This window comes from Callospermophilus lateralis, chromosome 1 (assembly GCF_048772815.1).
Source record: "Callospermophilus lateralis isolate mCalLat2 chromosome 1, mCalLat2.hap1, whole genome shotgun sequence".
Lineage (NCBI taxonomy): Eukaryota > Metazoa > Chordata > Mammalia > Rodentia > Sciuridae > Callospermophilus > Callospermophilus lateralis.
Genome location: NC_135305.1, coordinates 179,796,063 through 179,818,444, shown reverse-complemented (window position 1 = coordinate 179,818,444; position 22,382 = coordinate 179,796,063). Strand labels below are relative to the sequence as shown.

Sequence of the window (22,382 nt, the reverse complement as noted above, 5' to 3'; positions counted from 1 at the left end):
TAAGGATGGATTATTTTTTTGCCAAGGTATCCATGATGGGAGAATCTCTTGGTGAAATTTTTGGGAGGTCCCAATTCTAACAGCAGAAATCAAAATGGAGAGCTTCATTTTCCTAAGGAAAAAAAGAATTTCATTTTTGTTTTGAGAACTTTTTCTTGTTTGGTGGCAAAGTGAGGGCAATTTACAAAAATGTTTCCAGGTAGCAAGTAAGTTTTGGAGTCATTTTTCTTTTTCAATAAATGTTACAGATGATTCTGTTGAGCTACCACCTTTCCTCATCATCACTTTTCTACCAGTATATTTAAAAATATAATGCCATTATAGTCTGAGTTCTAAAGAGGTTTGTTTTTAACTATTCCTTTTCTCACTTTGCAGATCTCTGATTGGAGTCATTTTCTGGTACAGACCGTGAAAAGAACACAGTGAAAGTCCTGGTCAACAGTGGAAATACTGACTTAAACCCCAACTTAGTATAGCATTTCTTCTCTTCAGTAGCGCCTCATAATAGAAGAAAAATGTATGGAAGTGCAAGAACAATCACCAATCTGGAAGGCAGCCCTTCCAGATCACCTCGTCTGCCAAGGTCTCCTCGTTTGGGCCACAGAAGAACGAGTAGTGGGGGAGGGGGAGGAACAGGCAAGACCCTGTCTATGGAGAATATCCAGTCCCTTAATGCAGCCTATGCTACATCTGGACCCATGTACCTGAGTGATCATGAGGGGGTGGCTTCCACAACATACCCAAAGGGCACCATGACTCTGGGCAGGGCCACTAATCGAGCTGTATATGGAGGCCGAGTCACAGCCATGGGGAGTAGTCCCAATATTGCTTCCGCAGGACTTTCCCACACAGATGTCCTTTCATACACTGATCAACATGGTGGCCTGAGTGGCTCATCCCATCACCACCACCACCAGGTCCCCTCCATGTTGAGGCAGGTAAGAGATAGCACAATGTTAGACCTTCAGGCCCAGCTCAAGGAACTCCAGAGAGAGAACGATCTCCTTCGGAAAGAGCTGGACATCAAGGACAGCAAGCTGGGATCTTCCATGAACAGCATCAAGACCTTCTGGAGTCCTGAGCTTAAGAAGGAAAGAGTCCTGAGGAAGGAAGAGGCAGCCCGGATGTCTGTCCTTAAGGAGCAGATGAGGGTTTCCCATGAAGAAAATCAGGTAGGTTTTGACTTATCTCAGTGTTTTTCAGCCTCAGTTTCTCACTGAGCAGTTGGTGCTTTGCAGATGGTTCCAGGACCTGTGCAGAAGAAAGTTTGGCATCATCAAGAAGGCTATCGCTTAATTTGTGTTTGACTTGGATGCTACAGGAAAGCAAAGGAAAAATGAGGTCAAGCTCATGATTTCCTTATTTTCCAGTAACCTTTTCTGAGGGAGGATCCCTCCTCATTGCCTAACTTTTATGCTTGGTTAATTTTGTTTTCTTTTTCAGCAGTTACAGCAGCAGTTCAGATGTACCTCCTTGTGAATAGAAGAGGAAAATATTAATCTCTGCCAGAATAAATACTTTACTGCAACATTTCCAGGGCTGTATTTGACTGATGATTTTTTGTTGTTGTTGTTAAAGCACCAGCAGCATCATTTCCTTCTAGAAGGAGTGGAATTTGATCTCTAATTAGCAAAATAAACAATATGAAATGGGATTGGGTTAAATGGGTTTGATACTATATTGGAGAAATGCAATACATTTTAACCTGTCTTTCTGCCTTTATCCATTCAATATTAATTTATCTACTATGTGCAAGATGTCTCCCTACTCTTTGATCCATCCTCCATGTCTTAGATTTGTTGGATTAGTTTCCCAGAGTCTACCTGTAGTTATGCCACTCCCCTCTTTAAAGCCTTTAGTGATTCCTCGTGGTCTCTAGAATGATGCCTCCTTCCTTGACTCAGTCTGCAGGACCTTCTGGAAGCCTTATCTTGTATCACCTCCTTTAATTCCTGCATGTGCCTAAGGTTTCCCACCTCTGTGCTTTGGCTCTTCCCATTTCCTTCCTCTGGTGGCCTCCTTGTCCCTGCTTATTGCCTTTTCTCTTTCAGTCCCAGAGAATCTCCGTTTTCAAATTCTGCCTATAATTTGAGGTCAATTTTATATGCTACTCATTTTATAAGAGCTTTGGGGTCAGATGTAATTGGATTTAAGCCCCAGCATCACCTCTTACGGATGGTGAGAGAAGGGCTAAGATCTGGGGAGTGGAGAGTGCTATGCCACTTGGTTCAACCATGTCCAGATATCATTTAAGATATCACTTAACTTCCTGTAGCAATTTGGGAGAACTCTGATTTGGCTGACCTAGTGATTCTCTGACAGGTTGGTTTCTATGTTCGCCTAATGAGGCACTGTGGACTTTTTTTGGGGTCATCTGTGGACTCTCCTTTCTGTTTCCCTGGCTACCATTCCTTTGAGCCACGCACCCACGGAAGTCCTTGTAACCTATTTGAAAATCTACCCTGTGTTCTCCTTCTGTGTGTAGAAAGCAGTGACTTCATCCCTTTGATTATCTGACAGAACATCACATCTCAGATGTGATTTTATTTTTTTTAGTTGAAACCTAAATCTTTGTTCTTCACTTCTAAATTAAATGAATGCTCTTCACTACCACTTCTGCTGTTTCTGACTTTGCCAGACTCCTTTTGGACCTGTTACTGTCATGTACATTTCCTCTCTGTTCTGAATTGGTTATTATTCTTTAGTTGTTTTTTTGAAAGTGGTTTAGGATTGATGCACATAGTGACAAAAATGCTCCTTGGATGGAATGCAAAAGAGAAAAAGGAAGAAGCTGCTGTCCCCAATGACCTAAAGACCCTCATAAGGCCCCACCTCTTAAGGTTTCACCCCCTCTCAGCAGCACTACCTCGGGACCAAGCCTTTAACACTTGACCATTTGGGGGACACTTATTCAGACCACAGGATTTTCATTTACCATAACTTACTATACTTTCCTTTTTGGGGGGGAACCCCACACAGAAACTTTTTCTATAGGGAAGAATGGAAGAAACAACACAAAAGAGTTGAGGAACATCTGATTATGGTTTCTTATGCACAACAACTGGAGACTGCATCCACAAATGTCATTCTTCTAGGGGTATTTAGATAATCAGAATTTCACTGACCCAAATTCAGATGACCAAAAATGTTTTGAACTGTATTATGTGAAGAGAAATGGGAGCAGGCCTGTTACAGGGTGGAAGTGAGGAAACTCAGGTGCTCTTATATATGAAATTTGTAGTTCTGTCAATTTAATACTGTGTCTGACTAGCACAGACACTTTCCCCTAGGTGCAGTATTTAGAGGACTTTCACTCAACTGTTTCTATGTAGTAGATTTTTGAAGTCCTCATGGTTCTGTCCAAAGGAGTGGAACCCAACTCCAGATCTCAGGGAGGATGTTGAATCTGTTCCTGTGTTATAGGAAATGCAGGCCTATGTGGAACCTACCCTTTCCCTAAACCTCCCCTCCCCATCCCTCTTCCTCTCCAAGGCTCTACTTACCAGCCACACAGATCTGCTTGGATATAAATACGTTTGTTACTGCTACAGTTGCAGTGCTGAAATTTGAAATTGTTTGTATAAATTAGAGTGCATGGATGCAGTTATCTTTATGCTGTCACTTGTGTTTTTGCTTTATGATGCACTTTCTTGAGTTGGAGAAAAGCCGAACACAGTTGTATGGATAGCTTATTCTTTGGGATGACATGGACCCCCATTCCCAATTCCCAATTCTCAATGTCAAACCAGTAAACAGATCAGGGGAAAGGCAAGGTTAAAATTTTTAAAAAATTTTTATGAGTTCTAATCAGTTATACATGATAGCAGAAAGCTCTTTGATTCATTGTAGACAAACAGCAGAATTTTTCACTTCTCTGGTTGTACATGAAGTAGAGTCACACCATTCGTGCAATCGTACATGTACCTAGGGTAATGATGTCTGTCTCATTCTACCAACTTTCCTCCCGCCATGCCCCCAAAGTTAAAATTTTGAGAATGAATGTTCTGCTGCCACTAGAAGTAACCCTACTACTACTACTACTACTACTACTACTACTAGTATTATTATTATTATTATTATTATTATTATTATTATTATTATTATTGGTTTGGTACCAGGGATTGAGCCCAGAGGCACTTAACCACTGAGCCACATCTCCAGTCCTTTGTATTTTGAGACAGGGTCTTGTTAAGTCACTTAGGGCCTTGCTAAATTGCTGAGACTGGTCTTGAACTTGAGTTGTTAAGTCACTTAGGGCTTGCCAAGTTGCTGGAATTATAGGCATGCACTGCCACACCTGGCCCCTTCTTATTTTTAATGGCCCATGGGATTGAAATACATGTTGTGGGGCCTGGATAGGGGATATTTTGATGTGATGATAAGAAAGTAAAGTGACCCAATTTTCTTCAAAAGAATAGAGGTTTTTGGGATGTAGCTCAGTGGTAGAGTGCTTGCTTAGCGTATGTGAGGCACTGGGTTCAATCTTCACATAAACATAAATAAATAAAATAAAGGTATTGTGTCCATTTGTAAGTAATTAATATATATATATACACACACACACACACACACACACACACACACACACACACATAAATAGCTCCATGCTATTTACCAGTATAATGAAGATCAGACAGAGAAAACAAACTAGAGAATAAATTTCTAGAAAGTTCATAAGGGGTCGGGCATGGTGGTATGCACCTGTAGTCTCAGTGACTTGGGAGGCTGAGCAGTGAATGTAGTGATATGCCATCTCAAAAACTAAACAAACAGAAAGTTCATAGGATTTGTATTGCATGTAGATTATTGACTTTTCATATTCTTGGATATTTTGTGCAACTATTAACTTTGTATTTTTTAATGGATTGTTTCCCTAAATTAGGTATACAATAAAGCAATTTTTAGACATTTTCCTAGGTTGTACGTGGCTAGCCAAGGCTCTGCATGATTATAAATAGCATCACACACTAGGAGATTGTGCTAGTTCTAATATTTACTCATCTTGTGCAGAAGTGGGACAAGGTCATTGGGAAATGTAACCCAAGAAATGTAAGTAAACCTGTCTGGGGAATGTTACAGCCTTTAAGCACTAGTTATGTGATAATTTCTATTTCTGGCTTCACACAATAGGAAAGAACATACTCTAAATCAATATTAATATGAGCTTTAACTCAGTTTCAATGTATGATGTATTCATTTGTATTTTGAAACTTGAAAAGGTCAAGAGGGATCACATTTTGGTGTTTCCTTCATTATTATTGTTTCTTTAATTTTTACAATAGCAGGGTCATTTCGACAGGAGTCTTCCAACTTTCTTCTAAAATACTCATTCTATTGTGAGTGCCCAGATATGAGGAATTGTATCAATTGGAAGCAAGTGATAGAATTTATCTTATCTCTTTGAGAAGGTGGTGAGATTTTAACTGCATTACCGTAAGTTGTCTATTGGCAGATAGGTGTAGCCACAGTCACTATGTGGAATTGAGGACGGAGCCCAGATGTGTTGGGTCCCATCAGGTTTGTGGGTGAGATGTAGATGTTGCTATGGTTTGGATGTGGTTTGTTCCCCAAAGGTCCATGGGCTGGAAGCTTGGTCCCTAACGTAACTGTTGAGAAGTGGAGGGCTTCTTCAGGGATAATTAGGTCATGTGGCTTCTACCCTCATGAATGGATTAATGTCTTTCTCAATAACTGGGTTAGGGCTTTTGGAAATGGATTCTCATAGAAGAGAATTGGATCCTGAGGGACTGGATTAATTACCATGAGATCAGGTTGTTACAAACCAAGTTTACCCCTGGGGTTTTGGTCTCTTCTACATGCATCCAATCATCATTCATGCACATGTTTCTTTCATGTGATACCATCTGTAATGGGGCCCTTACCAGAAGCTGAGAAGTTACTGGCATTAAACTCTTGGATCTTCAGAGTTATAAGGTAATTAAAACCTATTTTCTTTATAACATGAATAGTCTCCAGGATTTTCTTATAGCAACAGAAAATGGGCTAAGACAAATATACTCACTACTTTGATACACCTGACTTATCCCTATACCTTCTTCCAGGATCCTATCTTTGTACTATTAGTCTGAGAAACCATGAATCCCTCAAAGTCAATATTTTCAAAGTGCGTCCAGGAAGAGACCTTTTCCAAAGCAGCTTTTCTTGTCAAATAAACTTAAGACACACATATTGGAAATGTTTCTTCTGCAAATTCATAATGCATATATTCTGGGTTGAATTGTATCCCCTCCTCAAAAAAAAAAAAAAAAAAAAAGATATGTTGGATTCCTAATGTCTAGTATTTTAGGATGTGGCCTTATTTGGGGATAGGGTCTTTACAGAGATAGTCAAGTTAAAAATGAAGTTTTAAGCATGGGCTTTAATCCAGTTTTATTGGTGTCTTTGTGATGAGGAGAAATTTGGACACAAAGAAAGACATGCACAGATAGAAGGTGATATGAAGACACACTGGGAGAAGATGACTTTGTAGTGTAAACCAAGGAGAGCAGGCTGAACAGATCCTTTCCTCACATCTCTCAGAAGCAACGAACCCTGCTGACACCTTGTTCTTGTCTCCTGAACTGTGAGATAATAAAAGTCTGTTGTTTAAACCTCCCAACTTGTGGTACTTTGTTCTGGTAGTCCTCACAAATTAATGCAATGTGTCCCTATGTGAAATGCTCATACTCTGAAGTTAAATAATGTTTATTAAATTTGCTTCATCCAGCAATTTCCCAATCTTACTTAACCATGGAAGTTTATCTTAAACTAAGTGTCTAGGTATCAGAGAACTATTGTGCAATAATGCTGCATATCAAGCCATCCCCAAACCTATTATCTTAAAAAGACAAGTGTTTATCTCTCCCTTACATATTTTTTCAGGATGGCTGTGACTTGGTTGATCTCTGGACTCTGGGCACCAGGCTCAGAACTGCAAGTTGGGTTTAGGTATGTCCCATGTTCTCCTTAGAACAGTAGCTATTCAGGGATTCATCCTCTAAGTATTCTTAGATCTAAGGGCTTAAGGTCCTACTTTGGAAAGGTTGCTTGGCTTTGGGAGCATCCCTGGAAGTGAGACATTCAAGGAGACCTGTGAGGGGGATGAGCACTTTTAATGTCCTTCAGTGGCTGGGCCTTCCATAGTGGCCTGATTAATAGCTCAGTTTCAGGTTCTTTTATTCTCTTTCTTAAGTATCTGGCCAAGGAAATCCAAGTAGAAATCTGAGAGAATCTGGAAAAGTTTTTGTTTTCCTGATAAAAGGAATAAATATCACCAGCAATGCTCCTCCCCATTCTTTCTCATCTCAAGTGTTGTTGTGATGCCTGGAGCTGTGTCAGCCATATTGTAAGCATGAAATAAAGGCCAAGACAAGCACAGAGACATATGCCCTGCCATCTCTGAGCAGTTGCACCAGCACCAGAAATGGCCTGCCTCCAGACTTCTAGTCATGTGAGGAAATAAATTTCTAGCTGTTTAAGTCACTGTCGGTTGGGCGTTCTCTTCAATCATATGTCGCAGCTAAATGCAAGTTGTTTTCATTTTAACTCTGAGTTGAAGTATGTGTGCATGTGTATGTTTCCCTGATGTTATATAGGCACATGGTTTAGAAGTGCATACTAAAAAGCAGTTTAGCAGCACAATATAACTCAGCATGCCATTTTGTAAAAGAACAACAACCAAAATTCATCTTCCATCTCAAGACAGTCTTTCCTAGCTCTTCAGGTATAACTTTTGTCTCCCTTTCTAGAAATTGGGAAGAACTTTGGTCCAGACTGAGGCAAAGGCCTGCTTAGACAGGATTAAAATTATAAATGTCTTTTGTAGATAGGTGAGAACTTCTTTGGTTCTGAAGATGAATGAGGTGGCCCAGAGCCAACAGTTGGTTTCTTTTTGCTAGAATGTAGGAGAATGATTTGAAGTAAGCTATATATCTTTGTCACAGATGTCAGCTGGCTTTTGCCTCAATAATCTCTTGCAGCCAGCCCTAGAATCAACCATATGCACCACATTAGTAGCTAGCTTTACAGATTTTCATTCCCAAATTTTCTTCTGGAAGACTTGGCTAATGAGAGGAAAGGAAATGTTCTTGTATGCTGGACATTGGAGATCTAAATGATTTCCACCTCTCATTTTCTTTCTGGATCACTTGATTTGGGTAATGGGATCACAATAGCACACAAGCAACCAAAGAAAACATTTCAGACTATTTGAATGAATAGATAATTTTAGTCTCAACTGTGCCAAAAGTACTTATTGAAACCAAGCTTAGGGAGGGGAAGGCAGGGGGAGTGGTCACACTCAAAACATTCACTGCCTAATAAAATTCCCTATAGACAATGTTCTCAGAATTTTAAGAAGCAAGTCTATGTTGACAGGAGAAAAGTTAACAGGGTGATTTTTATCAGCCAACACAGATGGGGAGGGTTCTCTTCTGGCCAGAGTGCAAGTTGAGTTTCTATAATTAGTTGCAGGTGGAGTCCTCATGTTGTTGTGTTGGAGCCCATTGACATCTGTGTGCAAATTACCACCACCCCCAGTTGGCATTTGGACTCAATAAGTCATTTGGCTTTGCAGGAGTATAGAAAATTATAAATCTATTTCACACACACACACCCCACAGATAAAGCTGCTTTAAAGGTCAGGTTCTGAAAGCTGTGGAAAGCATTTTCAAAAGTTTGGGAAGTGGGTTTTTCAGCAGAGTGTGGGCATGCAGCCAGGAGCTGGGGCAGCCTGACAAGCAATTCTGGCATGTGCAATTTCTTCTCTGTTTCTCTGTGAAGCCAACATTTGATTGTATCTTGGAAGCGCCGTGCAGCCATTTTGTTTTCCAATAGGAAAGATCTAGAGAGAGGTGTAAAGACCAAGGCAGCTACTTCCCATCTTATAACCCATGGATGGGCTCGAACTGTCTGATTTGGCTACATACATTGATCAAGTTAACTTGGTGGTTCTTACTTGAGGTGATTTAGTCCTGTCCTCCTCCCTCAGGGAACATCTGGAAATCTTTGGGGACATTTTTTTGACTGTCACAACTTGGGGGAGGGAGGAAAGTTTGCTAGTGGCATCTAGTGGGTAGAGGCAGAGGTGCTGGTAGAAATGCTACAGTGCACAGGGTAGCCCCGTGCATTATCTGGCCCAGATCACTCTAATTCATTTATATATATATATAGCCTTTGCTCAATGCTTTTCTTACACTTTGTACAGAGATGATCAAGTTTTTTTTTTTTTTTTTTGTAAAAATGATAATATAAGAACTAATACCCAATTCATTATTGTGTGGGAAAGAACCGTCAATGATATCTTCTTTTTCTCTTGGGCTGGACTAGTAATTATGATTCTTGACTTCTTTTAAAATAAACTTGATAAAATAGTTGTCTTTCTTATAAGGAAATGAACAACTCATTAAAGAGATGAAATGTCTTTTTAAATTATAATTCCTGTGTGCTTCCACTGTTCTTTTAAATGGTGTTTATTTTTTTGTCCACCTCTGGTATTGATCTTGAAAGGAAGGAGGAATAAGCATTTTGAGCACCCTTTTTCTTCCAGGAATTTGCTAGTTTCTTGTCATGTGTGAGCTCACCAGTCCTGCAAGACATGTGGTGTCTCATTTTATAGACAAGAAACAAGGCAGAGAGATGAAGTGGGCTGCCTGAGGCCTCACTGTGAGATAGAATTGGGATTTGATTTCAGGTGGGTGTAGCTCTAATACTGTGCCCTCTGTCATGAAGAGGAAGAGAGCAGATTTACTTGAAAACCAAAGAGCTTGGTGCTGAAATGGAAGTTCTCATATACAACGGTAGTAGCAGTGTGCTGCCTAACTGTTAGGACACTGTTGAAGAGGCATACAGAAAGGATGGAAGGCAAGAACGAGGAAGGAAACTAGTGGTGGGGAGCAGCAGAGAGGCAGGGCAGCAAGAGGTAGCAAATTAATCCTTATCAAGTGAATGAGCAGGGAAGAACACCTAAGGAACACTCCTACCTTGGAAACCCATCTTGATAAACTTCAGACCTTTTAAAATTTTAAACCATAGATGACAGAGGAATGAGAGCAATTATCTCTCAGGACCTATATATAATTCAGGGCCTGGAAGATCCTTTCAAGTTGGTTATGTCTGACAGATTCCCTGGATTAACAAGAGCAAAGCTTGAGGGGTGGGGCAGCTGTCTATTTGGAGGTAATGGACTTTAATGAGGATGGGCTCACTGATCCAAATAGAACTCTCCCTGATCTTGCTTCCATCTTCAGGAACTTGTGGGCGCCTTGCCTGCATCTGGTGCAGGACTCCCTCAGCTGACACCTCTCAGCTTCCTCTTTAGTTGGTTTCTGACCTTACTACAGTGATCACACATCTATTTTAGGCTTTGCCTTTTGAATAATTTCACATCTTGTGTCTGAAAATCAGATCTTCTTTTCTTGGGTCTCAGCCTTCCTGATTTCTGCCTCTCACAGCAGTTATCCCCTATGAAATTCTTTCTTTTCTTCTCTTTGAGAATCCAGACCATTTATTTAATTCATTCAGGCATCGTTTGTTTAAGGGAGAATGTAGTTGCAAGTAGCAGGAACCCATTCAAGAGGGGATTTACTGGGGACACAGAAGGATTCTTCCCAGACCCTTAGAGGTATCATGAGGGGCTAGAATCAGGGGTTAGTTGAAAGATAATCAGGAAAACAAAGTCAGTTTTTTTTCTTTCTCTTTCCCACTCTCTTTCTTCTCTGTTATCTCTCTTTCTCCTTATATCCGTTTTTATATAACTCTTATGAGAAAGTGACCACTCAAGGGAAGCATATTTGTGTTCTCCATACAAGTGTCCTTCAGGGACTGCCTTTTAAAGTTGCTCTGTTGCGATTTCAAATGTAAAGAACAGAAAATCTGGCTGGCCCAGCTTGAATCCAGAGTCTATTCTAGGTCCAGTCAGTTGTGGGCAAGGGAGTAAGTCATGAGTCCTGCACACCCTCCACAGAACTATACATGGGTCTGTCTGGGAAAGGCGCATGGTGAGTAGATTCTCTACCAGGGAGTCTGTGGGTAAGGTGCTAGGAGGAAATGACAGCCGTTGTTGGGAAAGTGTTTGTGAAACACATAATTGGAAGCTAGCCTATTTCAGTTATTAGAAAACCAAGACCAACCAAGTTAGACTTTCAGAGCTTGGAAATTTAATTTGTTACTTCTGTCTATAGCCATTTCTGTCTATAGTCAACTTCAGTTGACTCCTGGAGTCTCTTGACCTTTATATCCATCTTGCCAATCTCTATTTTGCTCACTAGAGAAATTCCCAAAGTTGTATCAATTGAAACCATAATCAGTTCCTGCTATCATATTCCAATAGACCCACATAACTTTTTTAAACAGTATCTTTAAAAAAATACCTTTACTTATTTATTTTTATATGGTGCAGAGGATTGAACCACATGCTAGGCAAATGCTCTACTACTGAGCCACAACCTCAGCACCCCCCATAACTTTTTTATAATGGTGGATTGCATCCTTTGTGGAATTTTAAAAATTTCTCCACTTCCTGTAAGCTCCCTTAGTTTCAATAAGAATTTGGGTCTCCAAAGTGCATGGGATTTTGGTGTGAGGTAGGATCAGCAAACTTTTAGAAGTAGGTATGTTGTCTTCTATTTTAAAGTATCACAGCTTGAGTTCTAAAAACTATTGGCTCTTTAGTATATATTATCTGAAAAGGAATAGAGAGAATTTAAAATTCACTGATTTGTTCGTTAGGAAAAAGCTTTACGAAATATTTACGTTAAATAACATAAAAGTTCCCTGTGAATCCAGAGACCAGTGGAAATAAGTAAGTTGGAGTGATGCACTTGATGGCCAGATTTAGAAATGTAGCAATAATAAATAAAATTTGCCTTCTCAAAAAATTTAAACGTGTGCCTGTGATTTTTAACTTTGGGAAGCCATGGATGTTTTGAGAAACCATTTGAAAATGTCATAATTTTCCCCAGAAAACTGTGCATAACCTAAATTGTGCACAACACTTCACTACCTCATCCATATGCTTAACTCCAAGGGCATCTAAGGGTATTTGGATCAGGAATCTGCCATTTAATATTAATATAGCACATGAATCAGGAGGAGGTAGTTCCTCGTAGTTACTGAAATGAATGAGCATTTGGTAAGGTGAGACATGTTTTCAGCTCACTGCTATTCAATTTATGCTGAGGAGCAGGGAACATGTGCCAGGATTTTGATGATAGTTGGTAAGGTGGAAACTTTTGATGGTGTATATACTGGATTTACTAAATGCATTCAGGTACAAGCTACTATAGGTAGATTTTAGCCCACCTTCAGGAATAAGATACCTTGAAAGAGTTTTCATAGTTTGAGTGTCATAATAAAGTCCATATTTAAATTAAATATCTTCACACAGGACTTTTATTTCACTGTGTTCATCCATGGGTGCCAACATTCCCAGTTCACCTCAGAAAAGTCTATTTCACTTTGTAATTGCGAGTGAAATCTAATACCCCAAGTTCATTTGTGCTCTAGCCATTTGTGATAGAAGAAGAAACAGAGGATTTTGGTGAGTTATCAAGTAAGGACTAATCAACCATCTACTGTGCTCCCAGTTACGTGTTAAGGATTGGAGAAGGCTCTAAAGGAGTATAAAAAGTCCTTCTATCCCTTGCCATCTCATGAAAATTACTGGACCCATTTCCTTTTTCTATGTAGACAGTAAATAAGGAAAACACCAGGACAGACCTCCTTTTCCATGAGCAATTGACAACTACCTTAGAATTCCTGAGCATGAACTTTGGTCTAGGAGGGAAACTTCCTGCCCAATTTATTTACCTTTCTGGAAGAGCCACAGATGCTAATGTGACCTTTCTCTCTATTCTGTAGAAGCCTAGCCAAAGTCCAGGAGAGTAGGTGCAGCATACAATTAATATCCAGCCAGTGGAGGGCTTCCTGAAGGGGTTGGGGTGAGGAGTGGGGTTGGGATACTTTCTGGGCTCTTTCCTCTCTCAGGGAAGCATGTAAGTTCTGTGAATCATTTTTCCATTTAGCATATCCGCCCAACTACATTATGTTCTCTATTTTTTTAAATACTTTTTTTAGTTGTATTTGGACAGTAATTGGACACAATGCCTTTATTTATTTTTATGTGGTGCTGAGGATCGAACCCAGCGCTTCTCACATGCTAGATGAGCGCTGTACCGCTGAGCCACAACCCCATACCCCATTATGTTCTCTTGATAAAAATAAAAATGATTCTTTCAAAGCACTTCACATATATATCCTAAATGGAATAATTGTAAGTAAGAGTGTTTATTGGGTGCCAAACACTGTGCCGAAGGTCTTTCATATGATACTTCATTTAATTCACATGATAATCCTGTGAAGTAGATAGTTAGTATCTGCCCCATTTTTTTTTTTTTTTTGGTACTGTGGGATTGAACCCAGGGTGCTTAACCACTGAACCACATTCTCAGTCCTTTTTGTTTTGAGAAAGGGCCTTGCTAAGTTGCTAATGGCTTTGCTATCTTGCTAAGACTGACCTTGAACTTGTGGTCTTCCTGCCTCAGCCTCCTGAGCTACTGGAATTACGGGCATATACCACCATGCCCCACAGCCCCATTATTATTTATTTTTTTAAGGCTCAGAGAGGAGGGCATTTATCCAAAATTATAGTTAGAAAGTGGCAGAATTGTGGTTGAACTGAGGCAGACTAACTCTAAAGTCATAATAAAAGTCAACTGTTGGTTCAAGTGGTAGCGCGCTCGCCTGGCATGCGTGGGGTGCTGGGTTCGATCCTCAGCACCACATAAAGATGTTGTGTCCACCGAAAACTAAAAAATAAATATTAAAAAAATTCTCTCTCTCTCTCTTTTTTTTTTTTTTTTTTAAAAAAAAGTCAACTGTAGTGTCTAGTGCCTAACTCTGTGAACAAATGGGGATCTGAGGACAGTTATGGATTCTTTATTGAACAACTTTGAAACCTATATATATGAGAAAGACATTCTCTTTTCAAGTCTCATTCAGTGCTTCTGATGAACTTAATGGGAAAGTCTCAACTTGGTGCCAACCTTGAATACCTCCTCAGTACTTATTAGGCATTTCTCACCCTCACTGTAGGATATATTGTGACATTCCTACATGACACTTACTTTGTAATTCTGTCAGTCCCAGTTTTTCCCTTTCCATCTGATGTGCCACCTGTTCAAAGGGTTTCTATGAGAACTGGCAATGTGGTGTAGGCAGAGCTTGTTTACTTAGTTCCTGCTTGATTGTCTGCCCAGCCCCCATCTGGTACTGGGGATTGAACCAGTTGAGGGTTGCTACCACTGAACTATATCCCCTGTCCTTTTTATTTTTAAATTTGGAACAGGGTCTTGGCTAAATTGCTGAGGCTGGCCTTAAACTTGTGATCCTCTTCCCTCAGCCTCCCAGGTCTCTGGGATTACGGGTATCCTTGGTTATCTATCATTAATGGTCCTTGAGAGAACCGGGTTTTAGACAGATTGCCTGGGTTCCATTTCCAGCATTGGACTTTGGTCACCTTACTCTCTGAACTTGTTACTTTACTTGTAAAGAAGTTGTGATAACAGTACATGTTTTAGGTATAAATTTAATAGGATTTACATTTAATTGGATTAAGTGAGAGAGTTCATGTAAAAATGTTTAGCACCATACTGGCATGACTAAATATCCAAATAATACAATAATAACTGTAAAGGAAGCCAATGTGAATGGCAAGTCCATAGAACCAGTCTTGATTACACCAGACCTGAAGCCTGACTACCTCTGTATTTCCTAAAACTTGTAGAAGCCAATTTAGGTAGAGATTTTGTTACCAATAGTAATGAATCTTTATCAATAGAGTCTTAAATACTCAGCTGACTTGTTAGAATCTTTGTGGTTACAAAAATGAGTAGATCCCAGTCCTTGCCATAAGAACCAGGGAAAATGCTATGTACATAGATCTATTAAAAAAAAGCAGAGTAGCCAGGAGTGGTGTTATGTGCCTGTAATCCCAGCAACTTGGGAGGTGGAGGCAGGAATGTTTGAGGCTAGCCTTGGCAACTTATCAAGTCCTTATCTCAAAACAAAAAATAAAAGTGTCAGGGATGTAACTCTGAGAAAGTGTCCCTGAGTTGTTCAATCCCTAGTACGGGGTGTGGGGGGTGTGGGGGGGAGAGAGTTGTACTTCCAATTAAAAGATACAATTAAAGTGCTTTAGAGGCCCAGAGACCCAAGAGAGAGGGAAGGCTTCTTCATATAGGGAAGGGGGCATTGACAATAGTCCTGAGGATGGACCCAGAGCTGGGTGGCGGGGTGTTCCAAGTTCTCAATGGAAAGAATGGCCCAGAGAAAATAGATAACTGGAGAATTATTTCACAAAGCATAGGGATGAACACAAGGCAGAATTAGTGCTCCAGATATTGCACCTTAATATTTAAAGAGGAGAAAAACAAATTGGCTCATAAAGGTCGCATTTTCTTAGAGGATTTTGTTTCCTGAATCAGAACTTAGTGTGGTATTTAACATTATAAAACTGTATTTTGCTTCCATGCCATTTCTCTGTGAATTCTCTGGGACTGCCATGGGACAACAGAAGGATGGGTCGAAGAGTTCACTGTCATTATGTTGATGGTTGAAAGGGAAAGGTATTTGCAGACCCAACAGAAGCTTTGAGCCTGAGGTGCCTTTTCTGTTATTGTGTGTGTTTGTGTATGAGGGATGTGGGAGGAGGGGGAGAGAGAGGGAGAGAGGGAGAAAAAGAGAGAGGGAGGGGGAGACAGAGAGGGAATATCTCTAAATGTCATCATTGGATGCACAAGTACTGCTACATGCTGAGGAGATGCCCTGCCACAATCTTGGGGACAGTTTTTCTTTGTTCTGTTATTTCTCCTTTACAGAGTCAATGGAATTAGAATATCCTGTGCTCTGCCATCGAGTTCAGTTGAACTTTTAAAGAATGGATAGGAGAGTTTTCTTGACTAAGCTATTAACTCCCATCCCTGAACTAAAGCCAGTTGATTTACAGATTGTGTAAATCTCTAAATAAACAGATCCATGTTGAACTACAGATGTGCACCCTGGAAAATTCTGGGCCACAACAGGCCTGCTGTTGGGGCAATTTGTATGCTAGGGGATGACATAGCAAGCCCAGACTTTTGTCATGCTAAAAAACAAGACTCACATTACACCTCTCAGGTGGGCAGCATTTGATTATCTCCCATGGCATAAGCTGGAAGTTATACATTTCTATATCATTACAAGAGAAATAGAGAAAAAAGATGAGGGTGACTTTCTAGAAAATACTGTTGTTTGAATCCCCGGGAAAGGCAGTCTCTCCAGTTGCCTGAAGAAAGATGACATGGCTTATGGATCTAGCTACCCCCACACACTAATCCAACCAGTTAAATCATGAGGACTCAGAGGAGATGTTTGATGAAATTTTGAGAACTTAGTCCTGATTTCGCTCGTCTTGCCTCCTGAATCCATCTGATGCCTATCTGGCCAGGAAAAGCTTTTGTAATAATCCTTTGGTAGTTTGTACCAAAGGAATGATTCCCCAAATCAAATTCTCTAACCTAAATCTCTCCACTGGTCTTTAGATATGTCTTCCAACTTTCCACTGGGGAGTTCCCTGGTGTCCCTCCAAAAGGTCAGACAAGATGATGACCAAATGATTGAAACATTATCATGGAGATGATTAGGGCAGGGGCCATGGGGCCATAGTGAGGCAGGTGTGGTCGAAGGAGGCCTGTCTGATGTTCTGGTGGTTGTATGCAGGTGCTGCTGTTGGGGCAATTTGCTTGCTAGGGGATGACATAGCAAGCCCATTACCACGCTTGCCAGAGATAGTATCCACCCGCATTTCCCCAGGAGAAATTTTTACAAGTAAAGTCTAATTTTACTTTTGCTGTTGATGGCATTTCTCAGCCATACTAATTACCATTCTGATGGAAATGCTTCAGAAATATACTCAATGTTCCCAAGAGTACAGAGGGGAAAAAACGTTGTTTTTAAATAATCCAAGAAAATGTTTCACCTGTGGATTCCAGTGCTGCAGCACATCCTTGGTCGTGGCAGTCTTCAGTGGCAGATACATTGGTTTAAGTGGAATTTCTGTTTGTCTTATTTTCAACTCTCAGAGTATGTGATCCCTTCCCTATGCAGTGTCAATGGCAAATAAAATTATTTTAGGAAGGAAAGTGATATTTATAGATTGAATGTTATGTCTCAGTTTAAAAAAAATATTTTCTGAATTTGGGAATTATGTTTTGATTTCTCCTCAGGTCCATCCATCCACTTATTCAATAATATCCCTGAATACAGCAGTTGTTTAGGAAATAAAGAGTTGTTGAATGAAATGCATAAGTATATGCAGAACCAAGGCTCCTCGAACTTCATGAGACTGGAAGGCCTGGATCTACTTGTAGCTTTGCTACAAGCTGGCTGAGAAACCTTGGGAATCAGTTACTAAGACTGGGAAATCTTAAATGAGAAACTTCATGTAAAAACCCTCATTTCTGGATATTCTTGAACATTGTGGGGATCTGGAAGTGGAGCTGGAGTTAAGGCGTTGCTACTTGCCTTAGGTCTCCGCAGGTTTCTCTAGTCCACCCCGTGATTGATATTTGCACCTTCTTAGTTTAAAGGACAAATGAAGAACATTTTCAAATTCAAGATGTTAGTAAAACTTGAGCATTGTTTGGTCTCACAGAGTCCTGAGTGAAAACCCTGACTCCATCTCTGACGGGGAAGGTGGAAGCAGCATCTTAATTCTTGGGGCCTGAAAGAATTTTAGAGCCACCCCTACTGGACTGTAAAATGGAAAATGATCTTTTGGATATTTGGGGGAGGAGAAATGAGTAAGGTGTGTGAAGCACTGTGGAGGATGATGGTTGTCTGGTGCCTGGCCTGGAATGAAAGGGACTCAAGTTTCTCTAAAAGGAACCCAAGAAAAGGGGCAACTGTTAAAAGTTCACTGTAGATTTAGGTGCCACCCCCTTATGCTAAGAAGGCAGATTCAGAATCTCTGCTGGGGAATTTGCTTTGCAGGGAAGGAGCGGCCTGTGTTTGCTTTTCTGATGACTTGGATTTCTACAGCTGTTCAAGGTTCTTGAACTTCCTGGGAAAAGTACAGGCAGATAAGATTGTGATGAAATCAGCATCCCAGCCCTGCCTTTCCTAAGGACTCTGTTAGTTTCAAAAGGATTTCACTTCATTCCTGCGGTTGCTTTGGATATTATATTGGGGTAGATGTGATCAAATAGTGGGTATACTTTGTATGTGCGCGCGCGTGTGTGTGTATGTGTTTGTGTATGTGTGTTTGTGTAAACCTAGTGCTATGATTATAGCAGGATAACCACTATAACAGATTGATGGTCATTTGACTTGGAGGAGAAATTTCCCCGGGCGTTTTATTTTCTTGGTATTCTTCAAGTCTGCAATTTCATTCAGAAATCTGTTAGGAAAGTTAATACATCAGAGGACCCTTTATAATAAACATTACCCTTTGAAGAAAAATAGCTTATTGGGCACATTTTCCATCAGAAAGTAATATGAGTTTGTTAGGAGTTTATATAGGGTTTTGTCAGAGGGCGACTGCTCTTTCCCTGCCTCCCCAGGGTCTAACACAAAGTTCTATATTTTTAAAAACCAGGAGTCAAAAGGGAGACAGGTATGGCTTTATTAATCTCTGAGGATGGTACCCACTCCATGCAGGGATTTTTCAGTTAGGTGAGAGAGCTTGCTATTCCTGTCTCTACACCCCAAAATAGTCAATCTGTTGCATGCTTGACCCATATAGCTACCAGTCTCAGGGAGAAATAAGGGTTAGCAAGAGGGTGAAGACTCTGGTGTCTTGCCATGTGGATCCCCAGCAGTTAAAGGATAAAGGAAGGTTGGCAGGGCCATGTCCTGCGAGACTGGAAATCTGAGTGGTTGGCAGTGCTGGGTGGTTGAAGCAGTGTCACCATTTGAGAGCAGGAAGAAGATGGGGCTGGCTTGCCCTGCTGGGGCTCCACACCAGGGAGCTCAGCTTGTGACCTTTTGCACTACAGTGACCTTGTCCATTAGCACAACACATTCCAGTCAATATTCTTATCACTAGCCAATTGTATTGGGCTTTCCTTTTTGGGCAGAACTAGTCAAGGACTGTCTAAGAGGTGCAAACTGAAAGCCTTAGGAATTGCCTCATGCTAGGTGCTGTGGGGCACGTAGTAAATCCCAGCAATTTGGGAGGCTGAGGCAGGAGGGTCACAAGTTCAAAGTCAGACTCAGCATCTTAGTGAGACCCTGTTTCTAAATAAGATATAAAAAGGGATGCGAATGTGACTCAATTGTAAAGGACGGAAATTTGAAATAAAAATGTTGGCCAGGTTGTCTCCCTCTCAGGGCTCTGAGGGAGAATGCTTCCTGTGCTGTGGCAATTCTTGGCATTGCTTGACTTGGAGACACCTCACTCTAATCTCCATTTCTGTCTTCACATCATCTTTTCCTCTATGTGTCACACTGTGTCAAACTTCCCTCTTCCTTTCACGTATAAGGACACTTGTCATTGGGCTTAGGACTTGCCCTGAATCCCTAAATTCAGTTGGAGCTTCAGATCTTTAACTTCAGTTACATGACAAAAATTCTTTTTCCAAATAAGGTCACATTCAAAGTTAGGGAGTTAGGACTTAGACATATCATTTTTTGGGGGAGGGTATCTAACTAAACTGTAATCACTCTCCAGTTTTTTGTTTTTTGTTTTCTCTCTCTGAGGCGATATATGACCATGGATCTTGGAGGAGAAAGAATTGTAGCCAGGTAGTAGTTGAAATCTTCTGGATAGCTTGACACAATAGTTAAGAAGTTAGAATTTGGAATTGCAAGTCCTGGCTTTGGTACTCACCAGTCCTGCAACTTTCAAAAAGCCAACAAACAATTCTGGGCCTCAGTTTCTTACTCTGTAAAATGGGATTAATAATAATAACATCACAGGGTTATTAAATGAATCACTGTATGTAAGGTGCTTTGAACAATATTAAATGTTAGCTCCTGTTATTGCTTTTGCATCCATTTAGAAGTGAAGTTCATGCCTATGATTTTAATGGAGAAATGAACGTTGTGAGGGATGCATTTAAAATATGACAAGAAACAGCCCACAAGCATACTATTTTTTGTACTATATTTTAAACTAGGATGTCCAAATGTGTCTGAAATGTGAGGATTATACCTTCCGGCATGCTGAAACAATTTTTGGCTGGATCTTTTTAGACGTGAAGATAAGCTGAAAGCAGAGTGTGTCTGTGCTCACGTTGGAAGAGGCAGGGAAACAGATGGAAGGTGGCAGAGGGAGCATTTTGATGTGATTGTGGAGGAGGCGTTAATATTTCAACATCTTTCTTGTTATTTACAGATAATTTTTATGAGAGATTTTTCAGAGATGCTCAGTTTTTTTCCCCTTTTCTCAGAGTAGCACACAATTATCAAAAATAGGAAATTGATTGAGTTCAGGTTTTATAACAAAAGTAAGGCTTAGCTTTGTGGATTCTGATTTTTTTTTTCTCTGAGATAATTCATCACCTTGTAAAATTTACCAAGTTGCCTAGACTCAGCAGGAATGTATACTGGCCTAGGTCTTGTGTTGTTAGAGACAGATCAGCAAACTGATCCATTGATACTATATTTCTATTCTATTCTGGGGCAGGGAAGGGACAGGTGAACAGGAGGGGCCATAATTCTTCAAAAATGAGAATAGAACAGCCACATCAGTGTTTACAGCAGCACAATTCACAATAGCTAAATTATGGAATCAACCCACATGGCCATCAGTAGAAGAATGAATTAAGAAATTGTGGCATATATATACACATGGATTCTACTTAGCCATTTAAAAAGAATGAAATTATAGCCTTTGCTGGTAGATGGATGGAAATGGAGAATATCATGCTAAGTGAAATAAGCCAGACTCAGAAACTAAAAGGTTGAATGTTTTCTCTCATATTGTGGAAGCTAGAATAAAATAAAGGAAAGGGGGAGGGGAAGGATAAGATTGCATTAAGAACCAACTACATGCAAATTAATTGATGAGTGAAAGGAAGTCTAGTATAGAGGAAGGAAAAGCGGGGAGGATAGGAGGGAAAAGGGGTGATCATGAACTGAAATTTATTTCCATGCCCATGAGTTTGTCAGGATGAACCCAGCTACTGTGTATAACTATTAAGTGCTAATAAAAAAAATGAGAATAGGGGCTGGAGTTGTAGCTCAGTGGTAGAGTGCTTGCCTTGCATGTATGAGGCACTGGGTTTGATCCTCAGCACCACATAAAAATAAATAAAGATATTGTGTCCATCTACAATTAAAAAAATAATTAAAAAATGAGAATAGAGGTCACAGACCCCAATAAATGATCACAACGAAGTATGAGAACTGCCCTAATCAAGATGCTTGGAATATGAGTAAGCCTGAAGACAGACATACATGCATTTAAAACTTGCCTCTAAAAACAAAAACAAAACAACTCCATACAAACAAGTCTCTACATCATTAACCAGCTCTTTGGTCTTTCCAAGTTTTTGGTACCACATTTTTACACTGGAATAATTTTACTATTTCCCCCACAGTGAGGTTTAAATGACATAATATTCTAGAGTGCTAAGCATGATGCCTGGTGTATAGTAAGTGCTCAGTAAGTATTAGTCATTATTACAGGAATAAAGTTCTGTGGGATGAGTTCTCTACACTGTAATCTTGTTAAGTTATTCATATAATTTGATATTTATGTATCACATTGCATGGTATGTTTAATGAGTGAATGCTTTATTCCTTGTCTTTGAATCTTTAACTGAAATTCATTTACTAAATTTATATTCCATATCACAGGGACATAAATTAAGATCAGTTTGTTATCTATATATACATATATATCTCAGAATTTGACATTTTGGATACAGCTTTGCATATAATCTTTAAAAAAAGCCATCATTCTATATAATTGCAGGTGCTAATACTTAGACACTGAAAATGATAGGCTTTAAGGAACAAAACTACTCAAGCCAATTCCAGTAATGAGATTCCATTTAAGAAAATAAGAAGCAGATATCTGTGATGATTAACAGCCATCTTTGGGGGTTCCACGTGTGCCCATTACAGCTTTATGATTTTGGGTAAGCCAACTTCTTGGAGATGGTTCTTCAGTTGTTAAAAAAAAAAAAAAAAGGAGTGGGGAGAATACTGATTCCTGCCTCAACAACTCCTGGTGAAGACTGCATGGGATAACATGAAAGCCCTTAGCACAGAGAACACAGTAAGTATTCAAAAGATGTCATTATTACTCAAACAGTACAAAGAGTTTTGGGATCTCCCAATAATCCCATAACAGGAACCCAGTTATAGCGGAGGCTCAGGGAATTAAGGATACATGGGAT

At 40.0% G+C, this 22,382-nt stretch overlaps 1 protein-coding gene across 1 annotated transcript in view; it reads left to right on the top strand.

Annotated features, from left to right (window-relative positions):
* The first annotated feature begins 515 nt into the window (after window positions 1–515).
* Erc2 (ELKS/RAB6-interacting/CAST family member 2) overlaps window positions 516–22,382 on the top strand; it is an 813,481-nt gene continuing 791,614 nt past the window's right edge. The window contains exon 1 of the mRNA XM_076856276.1: window positions 516–1,172. Within this exon, the coding sequence (XP_076712391.1) occupies window positions 516–1,172 (657 nt within the window). The remainder of the gene's footprint in view (window positions 1,173–22,382) is intronic.